This window comes from Melospiza georgiana, chromosome 3, assembly GCF_028018845.1.
Source record: "Melospiza georgiana isolate bMelGeo1 chromosome 3, bMelGeo1.pri, whole genome shotgun sequence".
Classification (NCBI taxonomy): domain Eukaryota; kingdom Metazoa; phylum Chordata; class Aves; order Passeriformes; family Passerellidae; genus Melospiza; species Melospiza georgiana.
The window spans coordinates 63158242-63181199 of record NC_080432.1 but is presented as its reverse complement, the minus strand read 5'-3'; the positions used below and the strand labels follow the sequence as shown (position 1 = coordinate 63181199).

Sequence of the window (22958 nt, the reverse complement as noted above, 5' to 3'; positions counted from 1 at the left end):
CAAAAACTGCAGTCTCCATCTCGCTCAGCAAACTTCAATTTTTTGCACATACATTTAGGTTATTTCCAAGAAAGAATAAAGCCTGCCAGTGTAAGTTAGGATTCCTCTACGTGTATGAGCTCAGTGTGCTTTTTCTGGAACACTGCAGAGTGAACACCTCGTGTTTTTTAAGAAATGGGGAGCGAGCACAAGTCGCAACATGTCGAGCTGCACGGTGCTTTCCAGGCGGCTGGGGCTGGCAGGTATGGCCCAGCAGCAGCACTTTAAACAGAGCATTGACAAACCCAGCAAAGGCATATCGGAGCACAACACCTTCCTCACTGCCGGGCCCGGGGCCGCCGCAGCCGCCAACGCACGCTTCCGTGGCTCCCCCGGGTCGCCTCCTCCCCTTCCCCCGGCGCCCCCCGGGCGCTGCCCGGCTGTGACCTGCAGGCCGCCGCCCGCCCCCGCACTATCACTGCCGGGCATCCCGCCCCTTCCAGCCCGGCGCAGGCGCCGCAGCGGAGCGGGGCGGGAGCAGGCGTGGGAGCGCCGCGGGGCTCTGTGTGCGGGGCGGCGGCCTCCGCTCGGTCCCCGCCGGGCGCCATGCGGGTGCCGCTGTCCCTCCTGGCTGTGGCGGCGCTGCTGGCGCCCCGCCGGAGCGCGGCTTCCCAAGGGGAGCAGCCGCCCGCAGGTAACGGGCGGGGCGGGACGGGACGGGACGGGGGGGATGGGGCGGCCCGGGCAGGCCGACCGGCTGATGGGCAGCACGTGTCACCTGCGGGGCGGCGGCACCGGCACCGGCCCCGGCCGTGCCCCGGCACCCGCCGTGACGGAGCGCCGCCGGTGGAGCCGCGGGCCCCGCGTCGCTGCCCCGGCCGCTGCGGGCGCAGGGAGCCGTCGGGGCGGTGCGGGCGGGCGGGCGGCGGCGGGAGGAGGCCCCGCTGCCCGGGGCTGTGCCGTGCTCCCGCCGAGGGGCCCGGCCGAGCTCGGTGGGTGCGCGGCTCAGGCTGGCCCCGGAGGCCGTCTGGCGGCGCGCTGGCGACATCAGCCTTGTCTCGGCTGTTGGCGCATTTTGGCTCGCACAGCTGGAGCGGCGTGTGCGTCGGACCGGCCTGCTCCGCTGTACTTCATGGCTTCACGTGTACAAAAGAGTAGAGAAACTGGGAAATTCGGGTCGGAAATGGGGAGCACAGGACTGGGGAGTATCGGGATCGCGGCCTGCGACACGCACATTTTGGCCAAGCACTCCTGGGGAGGGATGGCTTGCCAGAGGAGAGCAGCGTGCTCTCTGTTTGCCCGGCAAGTAAATTGCGAAAAAAATAGGCTTACTAGTTTCATTTTAAACGGTAAAAGTTCATTAAAAACAGAGATTGCTGTCTAATAGTCAAAAGGGAACATGCATTTAGTTTTTATTGAGACTGCTGAAATCTGGCTGTGTGCACAGGCTCCTTGGATTCTGCAAATGGAGATTTCTTGGAGTTCAGATCCATGCCCAGGTGAAGTGACTGAACGTGGTTGCCCCTGAGCATGGGCCACACCATGCTTTGGAAGTCTGAAGTCTGCTTACCTTTGTCTGATATGGACTGGTGCTAAAAATAATAATCTGCCTTCATTATTGTCCCTTAATAGTTTGCATTTTGAATATCCAGTTCATTTGACTTGGTGTCTGATTATGACTGGTGAACTTTGCAGGTATACTATCTTTTTCCCCCATTGGATCAGTAAGATAGCTCGATATGTTAGATACTGTCTTGTTTACTCTGACTTAGTCTCTTTTTAAGGGCATGCTTTAATTGCTAATAAAATATGCCACTTCTACATTGTATTAAGAATTTTTAGGGTAAAAAGCAGTAAATCACTTGTCGAACAAACCTGCAATAATCCAGCCTAGTCCAGCACAACAGTTATCTCTGTAAACACACAGAGTAGTGCTATGATGTAGCATGGTTTTATTTGTAATGACTCATAATTTACTTTGTTATAATATTGATGCAAGCAGATGTGCTGAACTACAGGGGAAGAATTAAGGTGGAAAGGGAAGTCTGAACCATGTTTATGATGCTGTCACATATAGGATGGCAGAATGGGTCAGGTTGGAAGTGAGCACAGTGGGTCATGTGGTCCAGCCTTTTCCTGCTCCATTATGGTCGTCCTAGGGCACATGGCATAGGATAGCATCCAGGATAGCATCTCCCTCTTGAGTATTTCCAGTGAGGGAGACTCCACAGCCTTTCTGGGCAATCTATTCCAGTGCTTGGTCACTCACATAGTAAGGAAGTTCTTCTTCATATTCAGGTGGAGCTTTCTGTGCATTAGTTTCTGCCCGTTGCCTCTTGTTCTGTTGCTTGGCACCAGTGAGACAACGCTCTCTCCTTTCACTCCTGCTTCAGATACTTGTGGGTATTGATGAAGTCCCCTCTTGTTCATCTCTTAATGAAACAGGCCCAGCTCCCTCAGCCTTTCCTCATAATGGAGGTGCCCCAATTCCTTGATCAGTTTTGTAGTTCTCTGCTGGACCTGCTCCACGAGCTCCATGTCTCTTGTACTGAGGAGCCCAGAATTTCCATGGCAACAGTTGTATGATTATTATTTCCCCTTAAATCTTACGGGGCTTTCAAAGTGCCAGTAGTGTAATACATATATTAAGGCTGAGTGTGTAATGAGGAAATGTCATCTTCACTTTCCGTGGTAGGACACTGTTTTCCTCAGAAAAGGAACAAAGCCAGCTAACCCAGCAGCAGTTGGAACACCTGCATTTCCTGCAGCTGGGTGCCCAGTGTGCCTGCGTTGATAGGCCTCTGACTCCACGCTGGAGCTGGGCACTTGTTGATGGGTACTCTCAGTCTGCATTTTAGTATCCTGGAAGACAAGGTCCGTGGTCAAAGTGAAGAAGATTTAGAGGCTATGGCAGCAGTTCAGGTGCTTCCTGCACATTGTAAGCCACATTTCCAAGAATGTGTGTGGTTCATTCAGGCAGCTGACTTCCTGTTGTGTGTGATAATCATGGTGGCCTTGTTGTTTTTTATGATTCAGATTACTGACATTCATAGCAATTTACTGTCAAGCTGTAAACAAAAGCAAATTAGATGGTAGAAAGTGCTGTATTTAGATATCATCTATTATAACACTTTACAACTATAGCAAAAGGGATGGACACTCGTAAAATAGATAAAACAATATTTAGCTTGTATTATTACATCTGGTTTTTTAAGTGTCCATCTTGTGCAACTTGCTGTGGTTTTTCTCAAGATGATGATCTCAATCTGCCTCTCCTCTTAGTACAGCTTACAACCTTGTGGAGATTTTTATCATAAACAATTATTTTAAAAACTCCATAGAACAGTGTCAAACCTCTGAGCCCTTAGAAAATAAAATTCTGTTGTAAATAGAAGCTGTCAAAATGCTCTGTCTACTATGTATAATGTTTATCCCCAATACTTAAGTTCATTCTAGTAAATATTCAAAAAAATCATTAGCTTTGAATTTTACGCATCATGGTACTCATTTAATTTGTAAACCAATTCCTTTGTGGCTTTGAGGTCTTTCGAGAACTTCTGGTAGAACCTTCTGCATAAATTGTTTTACAAACATTAATTTCAGCTTGTTTTCAGTAAATTTTTTAAGGAAGTACCTTCCAGTGTCATTACAAGAGAAATGCATGTCCTGGGTTTCTTTTGGAGGAATAAAGGAAAGTTGGCCAAGGCAAGCACAGGCAAGCATTTTCACATACACCTCGTGGCTGCTGCCTCTTAAAAGAAAGCCAGAGTCAGCTAGCAGGTACAAAATTTCTTCATTACCTTGCTCCTGGGTGCTTGCCAGTCTGCCAGGCTCCCAACCAAGCACAGCCAACAGGCAGGTTCCCTCCAGCAGTCTTGACAGGAGCAGGACCTGTTCAGTGCCTGGCCTGGCAGAGGGCACAGAGAGGGGCCGTGCTAACCCAGGTGTGCTGCCTTGAAGGGCAGCGTGGCAGATGGCAGAGCCACTGCTCTGACAGACATTTCCCGTTCCTCCCCAAGTGCTTGGTGCTCCTGCAGCCTGTGGTGAGCACTGACCTCTTCCTGCTCAGTTTTGGTGCTGTAGTGCTGGGCAGTGCTCCTAACTCTCCTCTAGCCCCCACATGGAGATGGCTGGACTCTGCTTTTAGTGCAGGCCATTTTTTTTTATTTAGAACAGATTGAAGTGAGGATATAAATAATTAGGACCGTTTTGTCAAGGTTTAACCAAACCCTAGGTAGCTGCTTGTTGGCTCTATTACCAGCAGGACTGGGGAGAGAATCAGAAGGGTAAAAGCTGGAGAACTCATGGATTGATATAAAGACAGTTTAATAGGGAAAGCAAAAGCTGTGCACATAAGCAAAGCAAGGAATTCTTCCACAGCTTCCCATAGGCAGGTGCTCAGCTGTCTCCAGGAGAGCAGGGCCCCATCACGCGTAAGGGTTACTTGGGAAGACAAACACCATCTCTCCAAATGTCCCATGCTTCCTTCTTCTTCCCCCCACTTTATCTACTGGTGTGATAAAACAAAGAAAGCAGCAATACCCTGGCCTCTTGCCAGCCCCTGTGTATCACCGTGGCTGTTACTGGAATGTTCCCAGACGCACTACCGGGAGGTGCTAAGTGGTGCTGCAAGCAGTGAGCAAGGAGCACTGGGCTCGAATATACCGTCAGGAAAGGAATATACAGTCAGGAAGGCGAGCCTTAGGGCAACCCACAGGAGCTAAACAGCACTTAACAGTTGCAAATTCATTCAGTCTACTACATCCCAGTCAAGTCTTTTATCTCAAACCCTTTGAATCCCAAGTTGAGCACAAAAAAAAAAAAAAAAAAGAAAAACAAGGAAATGCAGCTTTCAGAAACAGATGAAATTCTTCTTATGTATTATTTTCATCCTTAGCATTGACTTGCTGCCTTCTGAATCCATCTTTCAGAGTATTGGTTGCCTTTTTGCCACCTTTTTTTCTGTTTGGTTTTTTTAATAATGCATATGGCTGCAGAGTACTGCAGAAGCATTCAAAGGTAATGCAAGTGTATCTGATCTTTTTTCCATTTTCTTCATTTTCATGGGTGGCAAAAGCTATGGAGAGTGACTTTTTTGCATTTGTGAAAGTCATCAGAGCTCCTACCCTTTCTGGCTGCAGTTTAAGTGGATATGTGAGCTCAGGTCCCCCTATGGGCCACTTACATAAGACTTGGATTCAGTGGTCCTTGTGGGTCCCTTCCAACTCAGAATATTCTGTGAATCTGTGAGCTGACACTCCACTGTAGGTAGAGTACAGGGGTGGCACTGGGAAGGCACGCTTCTCCCAGTCAGGGGCCCAGAAGGGACTGACTGGGTACTATTGCAGTTGTAGGTCTTTAAATGATGATTAACCATGACTGTGGCAAAGTTCAAACTGTTGTCCTTCTTGGCCTGTTAAAGTGGCTTATAAGCCTATGATGTGTCACTTTGGGAATATAAAGATTTTTGGATTTCCGTTAGAAACAAACAAAAGGAGCAAACTTTGAAAATACACTTTTACTTGTTATTTTTTCCACAGTTTGTCTTTTCAAGCTTTCAGTTTGTGCTTTCAGTCTGTATTTCAGTGCATAAATGATGTTTAAAAGTCACATATGACTTGAATGAACTATTATGGCTGTTAGGACTGCTGTTGTCTCAGATAGCTGTACCATAAACTCTGTTGTGGTTTCATCAGGCCCTGTTTTGTTACGTGCATTATTGCACTTCAGCTGTGTAAGCAGTGAAGTGCGTTATTGCAGTGCTTGTGTAAGCATTATTGCACTGCTTGTGTAAGCAGTGGTGACAAATCCCTCTGTGTGTACAGTAATGCCAGAATGAGGGAAGGAATTTCAGTCTTGCACAAGATGCAAGCATCAGGCTTTGAAGGCTGTCTCATTTTTACATCTTGGAAAGGTCCAGTTCATTGAATTAAGTTTTGCTTTAGGCAGTGCATTGCTAGCTACTAGTCACCAGGGACCTCCCCAAGCCTTAGGCAGATCATGGAGGGGTCCTACTGTGTAACATTTGCTACATCCTTCAGTGCTCTGGGATAAACCCCTTATGTTAAGCAGTTTATTTTGTGTAATAGTGCACAAAAGTTAAAATTTTGTAAGGCTAGCTACACTGGCTTAAAAGTGCATATTTGAAGTAACGTTTATGTGCTTTCGCCTGTCTGTGTGCTTGACACCTCTTCTGTCAACTTGTCACCTTTTTTTTTCTTGTGGTTGTGAATTTGATGATTATGTTCCTCTTCTTCCAATAGCTGAAATACCACTCTTATTAAAACAAACCACAGTATTGCTTGCAGAATGACCTATATTAAATCAAACCTTTGTGGTTGTCAATAGCATATCTCAGCTTCTACGTATCGCTTTCAGTAATATGTTATATTTGTGGTCTTGTTCTCAGGATGTGAAAATTGTTTACTTTCCCTAAATATATATCACAGAGTGAAGTTGTAGTACTTGCTTTGTGAACAAGAGCAGGTCTAATATGAGTTCCCTCAGCATTTTGTAAAAGCCACATTGAGAATACGAGGGGTGCCAAACCAGACACTGAGAAGCTGAGTTGAAACAGTTAAATTCAGTTGGGTGACCTTAATTTCTCTTCTCTTCCTGAGTGTCATGTGGCAGCCTTCAACATTTACAGGATCCTGTAATATTCCTTCCCCTGCAGCTGCTCCCTTGATGGCCCTCTTGAGGTTGCTGCTTGAAACAGATACTTGCTGCATATGGGAAACTGTCAGTGTTGCTTTTTATTTTTGGATTGCTTTACTACATTACCTCTGATGTTGTTTGCTAAGTATGCTTCAGATGCATTCCTTCAAATGGAACTACTTTATAGCTCCAGTGTTCAAATTGCTTACAAATGTTTGTCGTTTATTTTGGGCATCACAGCTTACTGGAAAGACTGCTGGAGTGATAGAGCTATCACTGTTAGAAAGTCGTAGGGAATCCAGGCTTACCCTAGGAGACCTGTTGTATTTTGGCCTTGGTACTCCAGCTCTGGTACCATCTCCCAGCCCATCCATTCCAATTCAATTTCTGAACAGCAAGAGAAATCTGCAGGAACTGGGCTAATCTCTAACTTGAATAAAGTCTTAGAACCTGTCTTGCTGTTATATCTGTAAAAGACCAACACAGGGGTATAATCATCACTGCTTATGGACCTGATACAGGCTGTCTGAGGGACTTGCTTTCAGTGGGCATGTGTTTTCTGATGTTGCAAGGAGGACAAAAGCTGTCTCCGCAGGAGAGGTGAGTAATAAATTAGCTTACAGGGCTCATAGGTGTTTTTACTGCTGACAGATGAGCTCGTTTGGGGGAAGTATTTATGAGATTTATGTCTAGCATGTTGCTTTTTCCAAATAATTTAGAAGTACATTCTTGTGTTTGAAAGGTCTGTTTATCAAAGTGCAATTGTTCTCTTCATTCTAGTGCCTTCACCAATGGGGGTTGTAGTAACATCTGAAAATTTCAAAACCGTTTTGCATTGGCAGTACCCACCTATTTCTGAAACTCCTCATTTTATTGTGGAAATCAAGCCTTACAAGTAAGTTCTTACTATTTCATTATTTCCTATACCTGATATTCTCTAGAAGCACATAAAAGTAGTCAGTCCGTGGTAAATTCTCTTGTTTCTATGTGGTAAAGTCATGTAGGGTGAAGGTTGCTCAAGTGTAAATTAAGGCAAAATTTGTCAAGTTATAGAATGGTTGAGGTTGGCAGGCATCTCTGGAGGTCATCTGGCCCAAAGCCCTTGCTTGAGCAGGTCATCCATGATTATGTCCAGTTGGCTTTTGAATATCCCTAGGGGAGGAGACTCCACAACCTCCCTGGGCAATTTGTGCCCTCACAGGTCCTGGCCACCCTCACAGTTTTTTGTTACAGGCAGTGTATTTTTACAGAATTGTTGAAATTGTATTAATTATTACTTGATCTGTTTTACAGTTTAGGTGAATATAAGGAGGTCTCAACCTGTGTGAACACTTCAGCTCATTTTTGTGATGTCTCAGAGGAAATATGTGAACCTTATTCATCTCATTGGCTTAAAGTTAAAGCTGTTGTTGGGTCAGAACAGTCTGAATATGTTGAGACAAACGAGTTTATTTTGCAAAAGCATGGTAAGTTGTATCTAAACTAAACCTTGTAATTTTTTCCAAAAATTTAGAGAGTTAGTAATTATTTATTTTGCTCTGTTACTGCATTGCATTTGGGAATATCTTAAAGCCAGGAGTTCAGGATGAAAGGAAGCATGATGATTGCTTAGTAGGAACTTCATGGTGCTTGCTAGCTCTTACTGAGTGTCTGAGTAGGTTTCAAAATGTCTAAAGGCAAGAAGATGATGCTGATGGTGCACTCTGAATCCTTCCCATGTTCCAGACACCATTTAGGGTAGGAAACTGTCACCAGACAACATGGATCTTTAGGCATCACTGAAGTAGCCATTTATTGCTTGACACTAGAATGCCATGTACTGATAGCTTCAGGTGTCTAGGAAATACTAAAAGCTGTAACTGGATAACTAAGTAACTAGTTTGTCATGTAAATCCTTCAGGCTGCTTTGGAAAAAATCAGACTTTAACATTAGTACTGTAAAAGTAAATTTTGTGTCTACAGTCCAATGTGGCAGGCCCTGGCATTGGATGTGCAGTGCGAAGGAAATGCAACAGAGTCAGGAAAGACCAAGAGACTTCTTACCATGCTTGTTCCCAACATACAGCTTCCAGGGAGAAGCTGGCCCATGAAGTTCTATCTGACTTGGGCTATGCTTTAACTGGAGCTGGATTTCTGCATTGCTGGAGCTGAAGGAGTGGAGTCCCTCTTTGCTTTCTGCTATGATTCCACTTGCACTTGAGTCCTGTTACTTGAAATAGTGTCTGGTTTCTATAGTTTGACAAAAGGACACAAGTCATGGTAGTAATGCTCAGTGTAACAGTTTCCAGAAAACTGGTAGCCATGTATGGAGAAAAGAGACAAAATCCTTTTCCCATTGAACAAGAAACTTGTGTTCAGTCAGACCATTAGACACAAAAAATTCACATCGGCCATTGCCATGGGAAATCTAAAGTTTGGAAACTTTGGATGCTCATGGTGAGATTGGTTTAGCTTTTTATATAGCCTTTGTTTCAGTGCAGTATTGTTTTTAACTGAGGTGATTGATGATGGGATCTAGTCAGCAGGATCTTGTGTTTGGTTCTCATTCATGTATATGTTTAATTGCTGTAAGTTTTTTTCTGTTGTAAGCTGAATTTTTATGATCTTATGTGTGTTGGAAAGTGAAATTGCTTAACAGTGAAATTCATCATGCACAATCTGTTTCCATTTTAGAAGCTGATTAGTTTATGTATCCAAATGCCTCCATTACTTCTAAGCAACAGAGAGCTCTTACCATAGCTATGCAATATTCACAGCATGGAAATAAAGATGTAATTCTTTTCAAATCTCTGATGAATTTTGGAAAGCTAACAATAAATACTGTATTTTATGTTAAAAGTTTTGGCCTAATAGCAATGGTGCAATGTGTTGCAGGAAAAATAGGGCCGCCAAAACTGAACATCTCAAGACATGGTGATGAAATCATGGTTGATATTCACCATCCTGTATTCCCTCTTTCTTGTATTGACATTTATTCGTCTCTTGGCTACTTGGTGACTGTTCGGAATAGTAAAAATGAGGTAGGTTCCAGAAATAACAGTTAAAATTCAAAACACTTGTTTACCTTAAATGCCTGTACAAGGGATTTACACCTATGACACATGGAACTAATAGGTAGTTGAACACCTAAAATGCTGAGCCCATTACAGTGAAATATGTGAGCCAAAGGTCTGTATTTTAGTTGTCCAAATGAGTGCTTACTACGAAAATTAGATTATTGCATTAACTGTACACAAGATAGGTGTTACTGGATCACATGCTGCTGTGTCTGCATGCATGCAAATATTAGTAACTTAACTTGTGTCCCTCTCATTTGTCTAAAGAGACATTTCATTTAAGAAAATTGCCTTTCAAGGTATTTATACCAGTTTATTTAGCAATCATGGAGGGTGAAGGCGAGGAAGATTACAACAGGTGTGTTTACTTACAGTTAGCTTTTCATATGCATCCAGCGAAAGTTTTATGACTGTGAATCTCTACTATAAACAGCAGAAATTTTAGCTGGAAAATACTATGCTCTGATCAAATATAACATCTTAAGGTAGCCAGTACTGGTCACACAGCTTTTGCAAGGTATATGATTGATGTGGGAAACACATCTAATAGTGTTGTAACATTTTTGGAAGTAGTGGAAGGTGCTGTAACATTGTTCTAGTGAGTCAAATGATATAACATGTCTTCCATTCTTTTTTTCAGACTGAGGAGTTCGAAGATGACAACTGTACAATGCATAAATGTAGCCTCAAAATTCCAATCCTTCCTGAAAGTTCCACTTACTGTGTTTCAGCAAAAGCAAATTTTGATTTTCTGATATTTGGCACTCCATCAGAGGAAATTTGCACTCCTGTTCCTCTCAGGCAGACACTGAGTAAGAGGATTCAAATGCTATATTAAGAACATACTGAATCTGAAGACAGATCTGATCTAGCAAGTATTTGATGCTTGAGGTGCCTTTGGGAGAATAGAAAAAATAGGGAAAGCCTAGTCAATCTTTTCCAAATGCACTTTGACAGTTCTGCCCTTTACAAATCATGTATTATTTTCAACTAACCCTGAATTTTTTGGGGGGTGTTTTTCCTGTGTTGATATTACAAAGCCTACTTCTATTGCACATGAACACTGGTATAATTAAAAATTCACAAATGGATCATTCACTGAGCTATATGGTTTTCATAGGCATTGTCTGTTCTAGCAGCTGGCTTTTTGCTCAGCCTCATCACTGAGGGTAATGCATATATACTTTTAACTGGAAGCAACTATAAACTTATGGTCATGAAATTAAGATATTACTGTCTTTTTCTCAATTAAAGAGAACAAAAGGCAAATAGTGCCCCAAATTTTTATCTCTAAACATCTTACAAACATTTTGGTTGTACTTCATCACGGCCTGTAATTTCAGCAGAGAGATAAAATAGATAGAAGCAGTTTTCTTGAACATACAGGAGCAGCTGGATGAAGGAGGGCATTAAGGAGAGTCAGGCTAGTGAAGTCCTACTGTAGTCATTAACAATTCTGTGTTTTGGAAGATAAATATTTTCCTTTTATTGTACATAAACACTGTGTAGTTATGTCAGTTAATATGCTGTCACATAGGAGGTGTACAAATCTCATTATCTCCATCCGTCATCTCTAAGGAACAAAAAATTAATTGCAAAATTCATTTATTTCTATAAAAATGTGATTATGTTTATGTAACCTGAAAAGCTTCTGTCATTCTAATTTTTATTTACTCCATAAAAGTCTTATGGATTAAGTTTTTCTGAGTGAAAAAAGATAGTAGATTTAAAAGTTCACACATAACAGCTAAGCATTCTGAGCTATTAAAATTTCTGAAATTATTCTAAATAATACAGCAGGGGCTTGTTTTTCCAAAATTCTTAGTAGATTTTGCTTTACCTTCTCAGGTACACATGATATCGTCATTCTGTGTGTTGTTATTGGGATCTTGACGGTAATACCGACAGTGTATTGTGGCTGCAAGAAACTAAGGAAAAACAACATACAGCTGCCTAAGTCTTTGGTAAGTTCTGTAACTACTGTACCTTTATGCCAGTCTCTTGGGTTTCTTTGATTGGGTTTTTTTTTGGCTTTTTTACCATGGTCTCATAGATATTTAGAATTTATGCCAGTCTAATATTCTGATAGCCTTGGCAACCAGATGCCTCTTAGTTTTTTAGGGCTAGACTTCAGTCTCTCTTTAACTGAAGTAGCAGTAGTTGGTCTAGTTTCAAAACTTGGTTCTTAAAAACTCCATGTGTGCATACCTAGGCAGGTTTGTGTTCACTCCAGTAGCAGAGACACAAAGCCACAGAATCACTGATTTGAGAAGACGCTTTTTGAGGTCATCTACCCAGAGCCTTTTGCTCAAGTGCAACAGCAAGTTAGCCATGAGCATATCCAGATAGCTTTTGAATACCTGCAAAGAAGGGGACTCCACAACTCCTGTGGGAAATCTATTCCAATGTTAAACCACCCTCACAGTTTTTCTTACATTCAGAAAAAATTCTGAGTACTTCAGTTTGTGCCCATTTCCCTTTGTCCTGTCGCAGGAGCTGTGAGATTCCTTCATTAAACGGTAGTATTGGCAATTCTGCTAATTGCTACAATATTCTTAGTAATGTGCAGAGTAAGGGGAGGGAGTAATAGCTCTGTAGGAAGAGGGAAGAAGGACATGGGGAAGTCTGTTCTCACGCTGAGCAGTCACAGGGAAGAGAAGTCAACAGCTGCTCTATTTAAAAACCTTCCTGTAGCCATCCTTAGGAAACAGAGTGGATGTTACTTAAAGAGCAGCAGCACTCCTTGGTTTCATGTCAGGCCAGAGTGGACTATCTAAGAACTACTGTTGTAATGTTCTCCTGGTGTCGTGTTAGTCACAAATGGACTACCACAGCTTCAAAGAGCTGCCACCTGAGGCAGTAGTAAACAGAAATCACTGTAAGTGTATCTTCTCAATGGATGGAGGAAATCTCATTTATAGAGAGTAGACAATAATGTTCGATTCCATTGTCTGGTGTTCAGTTTCAAAACCCTTTAAAATGACCTCTCCACAGTGAATGCCCAAGATTCCTCTGGAATTTGTGTTCTTTGGAATAGAATATCAGGAGGCGAGATTGCTCTAAGTGGAGATGCCAAGTCAGAGGTGGCTCCTTTGTAGTAAAGCGATGATCTAGTCCACCAGCTTCTGCAGCACAAGATGATTCATCTTGTTCTGAAATTATATGCACTTCTGGTCAGACAAAATGCTTTCTAAAATTCCTGTTTGCACTGACTGTGATGAAGCCAGGGGACTAGTTTGGAGGTAGCCATTCACACTGTAGGCTTTAAAAATTCAGATGAGAGAAACCTCTCTGACATCTCCAGCTAGGCCCCAATATCAAAGCAGACACTGGAGACTTTTTTTGTCATGTTCACACCAGGGTGTTCTTCTCTGAATATGTAACTTTGTGTCCTATGTACATGGAACAGTAATTTCTGTGAAGACCATTCAAGAGCAAAAGGTGGCTCATGCAGGATTACAGTGCTGTGATCAATGGATCCAGTTCTGTACTCAATGGATCCACACTTATTTTGGGTTTCCAGTAGCACTGTGATATCTGATTTAAAGGATTAGGAAGCATAATATCACAAATAGAATGTGTGCTCCTTAACACTTCACACTTGAGCTCGCCTGGTAGAAACTTGTGTGTGCCCATATTCTCATTTTACTGGGCTAGATGACTTTGTGGTTCCTAGGTTCCAGTACCACAGTATGATTCATATGCTACATCATATTTTATTGCTAAGGAGCTGAATAAAGCCTCTAACTGTTTATAAATATTGTTAGCTAGGTGATCAGGCACTGACAGCTCCCCTGGGAAGTGGTCACTGCCCAAATCCTATTCAAGAAGGATTTGGCCCATGCTCTGAGATGTGTGGTTTAACTCTTAGGTTGCCCTGGCTGGAGTCAGGAAATAGCCACCAATTCTTGTTCGTTCCTTCCAAAACAGGGTATTCTGTATTTCTGTCCATTTCCAATGAAGACTCTAATGACAAATATAAGTTGTAGAGCTCATAGACGTAGTTTCAATATAGGTGATGTGAATACTGTGGGAATGTAAAATGAGCAATTAATAACAAGCGTAATTATTTTACGGTTAATCATTTGAAGTAATGAGCAAACAATTTAATTAATATCAATGACAAGTTTAATTATATGACATTATCTTTATAGACTTAATGGCACTTGGAGCCTGTCACTGACCTTTGAATATGTGCGAGGCATTTCTTTCTGTACAGGTTATCATCATTGTGCCATTTCTGAGCTTGTCTGAAAATAAAACATCTAGGGAGTTCTTCCATCTGTTAAAAGGCTGGGCAAGATTTCCTACCTTAGGACTGCTAATTTTCTGTGATCTCCTTCCTGGCACCTTTAAGTAGATGCTAAAACATAATTTGAGTGACTTCCAGCAATTTGGAGTTTTCCAACAGAAGGGAAAATGAAAAAGAGTAACCATTGAGCTGCTACCTTTGCGTGTCTTACATAGTCAGAGAATAGAAAAAAATTCCATTGCCAGTTAGAGCTCCAGAGCTTTTATACTGTATTTTCTATGCTGTTTGTGACTCCCAGGAATTGCTTATCAGTCGTGTCTTGGTCCTACTTCCACAGTGCAGCTGTCATTTGATACAGGCAATGAATGATTGTCTTCACCAGAAAACACGTTTGTTTAAATGTTTAAACATCATGATAAACAGTAGGATCCTACCAGGGCTATGCATATGTGAAGTGGGACAGATTCCTTTACAAGACATCATGTTAGTCTTCTGCCTGGATCAGAGGAATCTGATCTTTCAGCAGTTCAGCTGTAGTTAAAACTCCCTTTTATTTATCTCATAAAAAGCTGTCTCTTTCCGCCCATTGTCTTCAGTCATTGCAATTTGTCCTGTGCCTGTTCCTGTACTAGCTTTTTGTTCTAAGATTTATGATAAGGGCATACCTACTTTTAAAGGAACCTGACCATAATTTTCTGACGTGCTGTGGGCATCTCTCTCTGCTTTAACTTCCTTGTCTTTTTCTTCAGTGTCTTTTGTATTTGAATGGTGGCAGATATTTTTGGGAGTAGAAAACATTTACTCTCAAGAGAAAAGTGAAAGTTGAGTCTTACTTAAGCCTGCTTTTCTGTTTTCTGCTGGTGGTTTTTCTGGTTCTGACAGGAATGACAAGGCTTTGCTCTTTGGTTATACAACATATATTTTTGATGTGGAGAAACTAATTGTTCCTGTAAATATTGACTGACTCTTGCCACAAATAATTGTTATGTTAGAAGACAGAAGCTGCTTCATTGCTTTTGTGAAAACTTTTTTTTCCCCTGTGAGCATCTATAGGGGGCAGTAACATAGTATTCTCTTTATAAAGTTACATAGCATTCATGTTTTGTGGAACCATGCAAAGACCACAAAGATTTTTGCCATCATCCTAATAAGATTTGGAATGGAGTTCTCAAACTCTCCTTCATTAAATGTCCACCTGAAAATTACTTGGAACTCATAGGTGGGCACATCATTAGAAAAGGAAGCTAAGAAAGAATTAGTAATTACCTTCGCTGTTATGGATTCCTTGGGATGTGTTATTTATCTGTGTCCTTGAGCCTGCCTTTCAGCAGCGTGTCTCACTAGTCTGTTGAGACGGTGAAAGCCCTGAAAGCTCAGGTCCTGTTATTGGAGATGGGAAGTTATATGAGTACCTGCATATGCCAGGAAATGCTGCTGATACCCATCACTGGCTGTCAGTTTGCTAGGTAATGTGAATAAAAGAAAAATATTAACTCACCTATAGTAAATAATTTTCTTCAAATAGCAGCTGTATCATAATTACCCTTGTTGCATAAGATCTTTTGAGTGTTACTGTAATAAGCATTCAGTTACTGTAATAAACTGATTCTTATCTTTGAATCTAGAAACAACTGCATGAGTTGCTAAATTGTCTTGTAGTTATGACTCAGTGGCTTTTAGGAAACCTTTGATACCAGGAAGCACATGGGACTTTTTTCTTCTGATCGCTTCCTTCTTTTATGAATGGGAATAGGAGTGTCTTTGCACTGTCTTGCCTTGGTCAAAAACTTGTCAAGAGAAAAATGGGTTTCCTTTTTGAGAAGTCTTGGATGTTCTTGTTCAGAGAATATGTGTTTTATGCCCAGTCTAAGTTTTGCCAGTGCTCACTGTGAAATGCTGGACCTGTGTGGAATGCAAGGTGATCCCTTAACACATTTTAGGATTGTGATTTTTTTAGACCTGTGTGAAAATCCTAAAAGGACAGAAACAAGAACTCACTGGGTTTTGTTTTTAACTTCTGTTTAGCCTGCACTGGTATGGGGAGAGATGGAAAGCTGAAAATGCAGCTTTTGACTATGGTTTCTGTATTACTTTCTTGTAATTCACATTCCTCAAGTATTCCACCTTACACAGAGAATTACCTTCCCTTGTCACTTGCTGTGTGGTTTTTAGAGTCAGATGTTTGCTGACTCCCACCCCAAAAAACTATAGATGCTGGTTCCTTCAAGATCAGTGTTGTATAGCATGAGTACCCAATATTCTGGGTATATACCCAATATACTTGTATAAAGAGATTCTCAAAAAGTGTATTAATCCTTTAGGGTGTTCTTAACATTTTCAGTATCTACCCAATATTGATTGTAATCTGTTACTTGCAACTAACTTTTAAGTATCTGCTTCTTATGAATGAGTGGTTTCCATGAATTCTCATGGAAATTTACTCTGAATATTCTTTATGTAGTATTCTATTTCCATAACAGAAAATGAAGGTCCAGAGACACTGATGGTTGAGTGGCAGCTAGTTGTAGTGTATCAGGAGCCACCTGAATTTACTTTCCAGTGGCAACCCTTAATTCCCTGGGGGATTGTCTCACTTTAGTGATGTTCACACAGCTGTTTGTAAGGCTAACTTAGATGACCAGTAACTGCTCTTCAGGGAGTGTTTGCTTGACTTGTGGTGATGTTTGGCTGGTTGGTTTTCCTAAATTGTGATGCTTTTATTGATCCAGCCTTAGCCACAGAGTAACATCAACAGGTATCAGGGCTGCTGAGGGGTAAGGTAATCAGACTGAAGTGAGAGATGAAAGCAGTTTCTGTTGAAGTCAGCGTGCTCTGAAGGTAGGAATGTAAAGCTACAGTCTCACAACCTTTTAATCAGAGAAGATTCTTGAAAAGCAGAGTCAGATTGGATCATCTGGTTTTGATGGCCCTCTCAGTTCTTACACTTGTACAGACTGGGAGGTTCTTTGTGTCTGTTTGTAATTTTTCTTTATGTTATTTTACTTCGTCTTCCCTTCTCCTGTACACATCTCTTTCTTCCAAATTTGCCTCCATCGGAATTTTCAGGCAGATTATTTTTTACAAAGTATCTGAAAAAAACAATGATTGTGTATTTTCATTAAGAAATTCATGGATCTGTAATACTTGATATTGTGTGATACACATACATAGTGAATTACAAAATTTGTGAAAGGACACGATTAACTCTTTCTCCCTAGGTGTTCTGCTGTCTTTAGGGAACACCATCAAATAGCTAAAAATTTACCCTACTTTGTTTTTCATTTGTATGCACTCTTGAAAAGACATTAAAAAAAAGTCTAAAGAATCTAAGCAGCCTGAAGGCCTACTGTAATTGTTTAAAACAAGCTGGGGCCTGGCCATTGAAAGAATTCATACGATCAACTTGTGGAGAGATTTCAAAGTGAAACATGAAAGTTTGTTGCAGCATTGAGGGACTGCTTAGTGGCTCTGTGAAGTAAGCTGAGAGACTTCAGCGTAGAAGCAGCTACTGGGTGTGTTGTTCACTTCCCTCCTGGTTGGGGCAGGTGCCAGAAATTATCACAGGCACTGAGTTGCACTCATTAGCTACAGAGTATGAAAGGTTTCCCCAGCTGAAGAGTATTACATTGTGGTATTGTTTTGCTGCTTTCCTCTATGTTGGAAGCTTCACAAGGTAGTGGGTGACATGAAATGGATTTGATCCTTGCAAATATGCTTGCCCAAAGTAAGCATTTTTGAGATCTTGCATACAAGTGTTACTGGAACAGTTGAACTCATGGAGATAGGCCAGTGACTGTGCCAGATTTTAATTTTGCAGTTTTGTTTTAGAATTTTTAATAGTGATGTTAAATTTGTTATTATCAACTTACATATTTTTCCAACTTTCAAACTCATAGTTGTTTGGTTTTTCTTTTTTTTCCCATTTAGGTCAGTGTGATGAGAAACCTGAACACGGGTGCCCTGATGGGACCAAGATCAGAGGGGAAGTATATGTCTGTGATATCAGCCCACTCAGAGTTGCCAGTGAATGGTGAAGTAACCTTGCTGGTGATAGAGCCAAAAGAACCAACTGTTAGTCCTGTCAGTTCCTGTGATGGAGAATCTTCTGTCCCTTCCCCGGAGGCACCAGCCAAAGCAGAAGAGGTGCCTGTGCAGGAAAGCACAGAGGAGGTGTCTTGTGATGCTGATGAACAGAATTGCGAAGGAAAAGAGAGTTACTTCATTTCTAACAGTAGCCAAATGGATATTTGCAGTAAGTCTTCAGGGTCAGAGATTGCTACCACAGAAACACAGCAAACAGTGGTTCCAAGCAGCTGCTTCAAGTTTTCTGGCTATGACAAGCCTCATGTTCCATTGGATATGCTGATGATAGATGTTGGTGAAGAGCAGCCTGTGAATGCTTACAGGCCAACTGAGTAGCCAGGATGAAGTGCTGAAGTGCTTAACCACAACTCAGAAAGAACAGCATTACTAAAGCTTGTGGAAAGTCTGGGTTAAATTGTGAGCATCTACAAGTTGTACTTGTTCTGATCAGTGCACAATTGAAAATAGTACCTGAAAATGGCATAAGAAGCGTGGGGAAATTTCATAATAACCACTTTTTAAAATGCTTTTATATATCATATAACTCATTATTTCTTATTTGGAATAGGGCTGTGTTTTTTAACAATACTCTATAGAAAACATACCATCAACTATAAAACAGCAGCTCTACTATTATTCACTTCTGCTTCAAATCTTGTTCAAAATTAGTTCAATGAACATAATGCTTAAGAAATATTTCACTTGATTATGATAGACGTGCAAAAAATATTTAAGAGTTTTTACTAATACTGGAGGTATCCTCTTGCTTATCTTCTTCTTTTGAAGAGTATTTTTATATTAAGTGCTCTTATTTCTTTTAAATAAGATTATGCCTATAAGCTCTTCCTGTGTATCTTAAGAATTTGATTCCATGTCAAAGAAGTAAGAAGTAATGGCCATAAACTAAGAACACAGGAAGTTCACCTCATCATGAGGAAGAACTTCTTTGCATTGAGGGTGGGTGCCAAAGCACTGGAAGGGGCTGCCCAGGGAGATGATGGAGTCTCCCTTTCTGAGGACATTCAACACCCACCTGAACTCATTCCTGTGTCAGCTGCTCTAGGTGACCCTCCCTTGCCAGGAGGGTGGACTGCGTGATTTCCAGAGGTTCCTTCCAACTCTAACAATTCTGTGAATTTGTAGTCTTTGCTGTTGACTTCAGTACAGCAGCACCCATTTGGATCACCTAGTGATGTGAATAACCATGTCACATTCTGGCAGAATGTATTAGCAAGCTGACTGATCATCACTGAGAAAAAAAGGTCTAATGAGTGGTTGCACAAATTCTTTAGAAAATGTCCTCAAAATTCAAAAGCCTGGTTTCTTCTGGGACACTTCCATCCTAATTTTTAGAACAATATGTTCTCTAAATAGAAATGAATAGAACTTCTTCCAAGCATGTTTTCTAGCAGGATGAAAATCACTGCCATTTCCCCTGTTTCAATAACATAACTCAGGAACTACGTAAAATCACCCTCTAAAAATATGTCTCAATACGACAGAAAAATAGTGTGATTAAGTTGTACTTCATAAGTTTTATTTTCATCTGACAGCCTGAATTTTGTATCATAGAGTTGTAGTTTTGAAAACTGAGGAATAAGAATTTTATATATTTTTTTTCATATTGAAATCCATGCAATCCATTTATTTCCCTTTAATCAAGATTCAATAGGTATTTTCTATTTGTAGGAAATATTTATAGCAATTTTTAATGAAGTTTAGTTCAGGAAAAAAGAACACTTCACAGGTGCAAGTTGGTCCATTTACACAAAATTGTGGGTTTGTTTTAAAAGACATTTCTATAAGATGATCAGAGTTGTTAGCCTGTTACAGCAGGATAAATTTAACAATTTTAAAGGGAAACCAGTGTCACAGTACTTCTGTCCTTACGTTTCTCAGTGACATGAGTATTCTTAAGGTGAAGTTAGTTTATACAGCTGTTTCAGGAGTGCCTCTGTTCTTGTCTATATCAGATATTGACCACAATGGTACAAAAGATTTAAAGACAATAGCTATTTTTCCCATCACTACTCACAGGAAGGATAACAGATGGGTTACCAGGGTTTTGATAATTTTAGGAAAAGCCAAATCAAGCAGGTGAATTTTGTAATTATGATGTAATGGAAAGCCCAGTTAGTAATTGTTAGCTGGCTGTGATTTGTTCCTGCATTATATTCAAACATAATGAGACCCTTTAGTAACTTTCTCAATGTCATGTTCTGGGTTGTGTTCCTAGAAGGCAGTGCTTAGTGACTTACTGCTCAGATGCACTAGTGTGTACCCCCATGGCAGAGGTACAGAAAATAACACTTTTGGTGTTACGAGAAGGCTTTTTGAAAATCAGCATTAATTGCACTTGAAACTTCAGTTAAACTGACTTTCCAGGTAGTGATACTATTCATCACTGAAGCTCCTAGCAGGCTGTCTACAAAGTAGATGAGCAGCTGTGTCTTGTGCAGAGATGGGAGTTGATGTAATTTCTTTCTGAGTTTGGAGGTTTATTGATGAATATGAATTGCAGTAAATACCTCAGGAATTTATAAATGTCAGAGAAGTGCTTGAGTTAAACTTGGCTCTGAAGGGATAAAGAGAACATTAGAAACTGTAAAGTTAGTCTTGTTTTTGGGAACAAGGTTCTGACCAGACAGTTTGCCGAGTATTTTCTTTGCAACTGCTCAGAGTATTTAACCTTGCGCTTGTTAGCTTGTTTTCCTTCTGTCAGTTTTGTCAAAAAAAGAGGTCAGGAATTAGCTCTGGCAGTTGTTGGATTTGATGTATCTGCCACAAAACCAAGATTCTGTCAGAAGCATGTTATTTTTTTTTAAACTATGTTTACATTCTTAGCAGTTCCTCAGGAAAGCCTGTTGCTGTTAGAACTAAGACTTAGCATCTTAGTTTTGTGTGAGCTAAGTGTTTCATTGTTCTGGAAGACTTTCCTTTGCTGACACAATGGAAGAGGAATGCAGATAGACACATCTTAAAACCAAGTCACTATCTCAGGTTCTTGTCTCTTGCCCCTGCAATGCAACTACACTGTACATTTTTCTGAATCTTTCAAATCACATGGAGTCATGTGTGAGTAAAAGGACCCAGCCAGGAGCTAGGCTATCATTAAGAACATCAATGTTATGATCAATAAGAAATGACTCAAAAATATACCATAACATAGGGGAAAAAATTGTCATGGCAGATAGTCACATGTATTGGAAAGGTGGTGATATTTTAGAAGCTGAGAATCAATAACAGCAGTGTGAGTGCTTTGTACTATATCACATATATATATACAACAGACCTGCTCTTGAAATAAAACAAGGTTAAATGTACTTTTAAATCAAAATTTCTGAGCTGTAAATATAGAAGCCACTGAACTGGCACCATCTGTGCAATCTGTCTTCTGTGTGCTTCATACTTACCTAGTGGCACAGGGATAGTTTAGATGTTTAAATTGCCCAGGCCAGCTTAGAGCTTTTCTGATTGTGAAATAAAGAAGTTTAAGGGTGCACAAAGCACAGGATTCTTTTACTTGCTTTGACTAGCTGAAAATGTGAGGCCACAGTGAGACAAGATGTGTTTCTGGGTCAGTAAGCTCTGTTACCACCAGTCCTGTTTTTAGCAGTTGCCAGTAGTGGTATTGAAAGCCTAAGAGTAGGGCAAGTCATGGTGCTAATCTGGATACAATCCAGCAGCTTGGAATGTGAGGATTTCTTGGGAATGGAAATGCCTTTTCAGCTACAGCTGGTTAGCTTTGCTTTTGCAAGTTCTGTAATGCCAAATATTGCCATGTCATTTGTAACCTGTCAGGTAGTATTTATCTATACATTTTCACCTAATTGAGTTAGCTTAATTGATTAATAATCTTGTGATTAAGTAGTTTGCTTGAGCTTCTGAATAATCATACATTGCACCTTGATCCAGAATATGAAAGTGCCTAACATTTATACATTGAAAGTAATTTAATATTCATGCCTTTTATAGGGCTATCAGCTAACCAGTGTGACACGCTTAGAAAGTTTTGCTACTTCAGACTTTTTCAGCTGATTTTTACTCTTGTCCTGGCTCCTTAGCACTCCTCCCTTTCTCTCACTTCAAGGTGATTTGGGTGATGAGGTAAGACTCCCCTGTGAAAGACAACTTTGGCCTCATACCTGCCAACATGTTTAAGAACTTCTTTAGTTCTTGTTCTTGAGTGGACATTGTAATTTTTATTACTAGATGTGCAGTTGACAATGAGGTATTATGGCAGTACTGTGCACTGGCACAGAAACATCAAATCTGCTTTTGTGTGGTTTTCCACATAAGTCAATAATTAGTTAAAAAAAAATTGTCAAATATACTGACATCTGTGCAAACAAGACAGTTGCCTGGAACAGATGCACATACTTTTATTTTTTTTTATCCTTCATAGAAGATTGCAAAAAAAGAAACTTGTATGAGAAAACCTGTTTTTCTCAAGTTATTAAGAATAGCCAGTTGCTCTGAAGTGGTTCCATGTAAGCAGTTGAGTAAGTAAGAGATGTTGTACTTGGCTCACATTAATAGTTTCAGCACATATTAAAAACATACAACCAAAATGACAAACCAGATACAAAGCACCTTTTATCTTAGGAAAAGGTGACCTGTGTAGATTCCTTGAGTGTGTTTTTTTATAGTTCAGTCCCTTAACTATGAAGTTCTTGTTTATTAATACTCTTTCTAGATTCTCTAAATGTATGCCATCATTGGGCTGAAATCTGTAATGAAAGTCCTGTAAATAGTGTACAGTTGAACCATTTTTATATGTAAATAAAAAAAATCTAAGAAGAAAAATGTGTGTCCTTGCCTCTTTATGACTGTTAGCTTTTGTTCTGAAGCCTAAATGTGCTTTTGAAGCTCTCTCAGTTCGTGTTACTTACATGGTGTATGCTTGAGCTTTATTGAGAACCAAAATACTG

At 40.7% G+C, this 22958-nt stretch overlaps 1 protein-coding gene across 2 annotated transcripts; it reads left to right on the top strand.

Annotated features, from left to right (window-relative positions):
* The first annotated feature begins 208 nt into the window (after positions 1 to 208).
* On the top strand, positions 209 to 22833 carry IFNGR1 (interferon gamma receptor 1). 2 transcript variants are annotated; one of them, XM_058020807.1, is made up of 7 exons: positions 209 to 242; positions 7417 to 7531; positions 7930 to 8102; positions 9511 to 9656; positions 10333 to 10504; positions 11541 to 11656; positions 17872 to 22833. In XM_058020807.1, the coding sequence occupies exons 2-7, from the start codon at positions 7428 to 7430 to the stop codon at positions 18361 to 18363; spliced, it is 1203 nt and encodes a 400-aa protein (XP_057876790.1). In that variant the 5' UTR covers positions 209 to 242; positions 7417 to 7427; the 3' UTR covers positions 18364 to 22833. The 2 variants fall into 2 exon arrangements, with proteins under 2 accessions (XP_057876790.1, XP_057876789.1); XM_058020806.1 differs by lacking the exon at positions 209 to 242 and adding an exon at positions 546 to 673.
* The last annotated feature ends 125 nt before the right edge of the window (positions 22834 to 22958 follow it).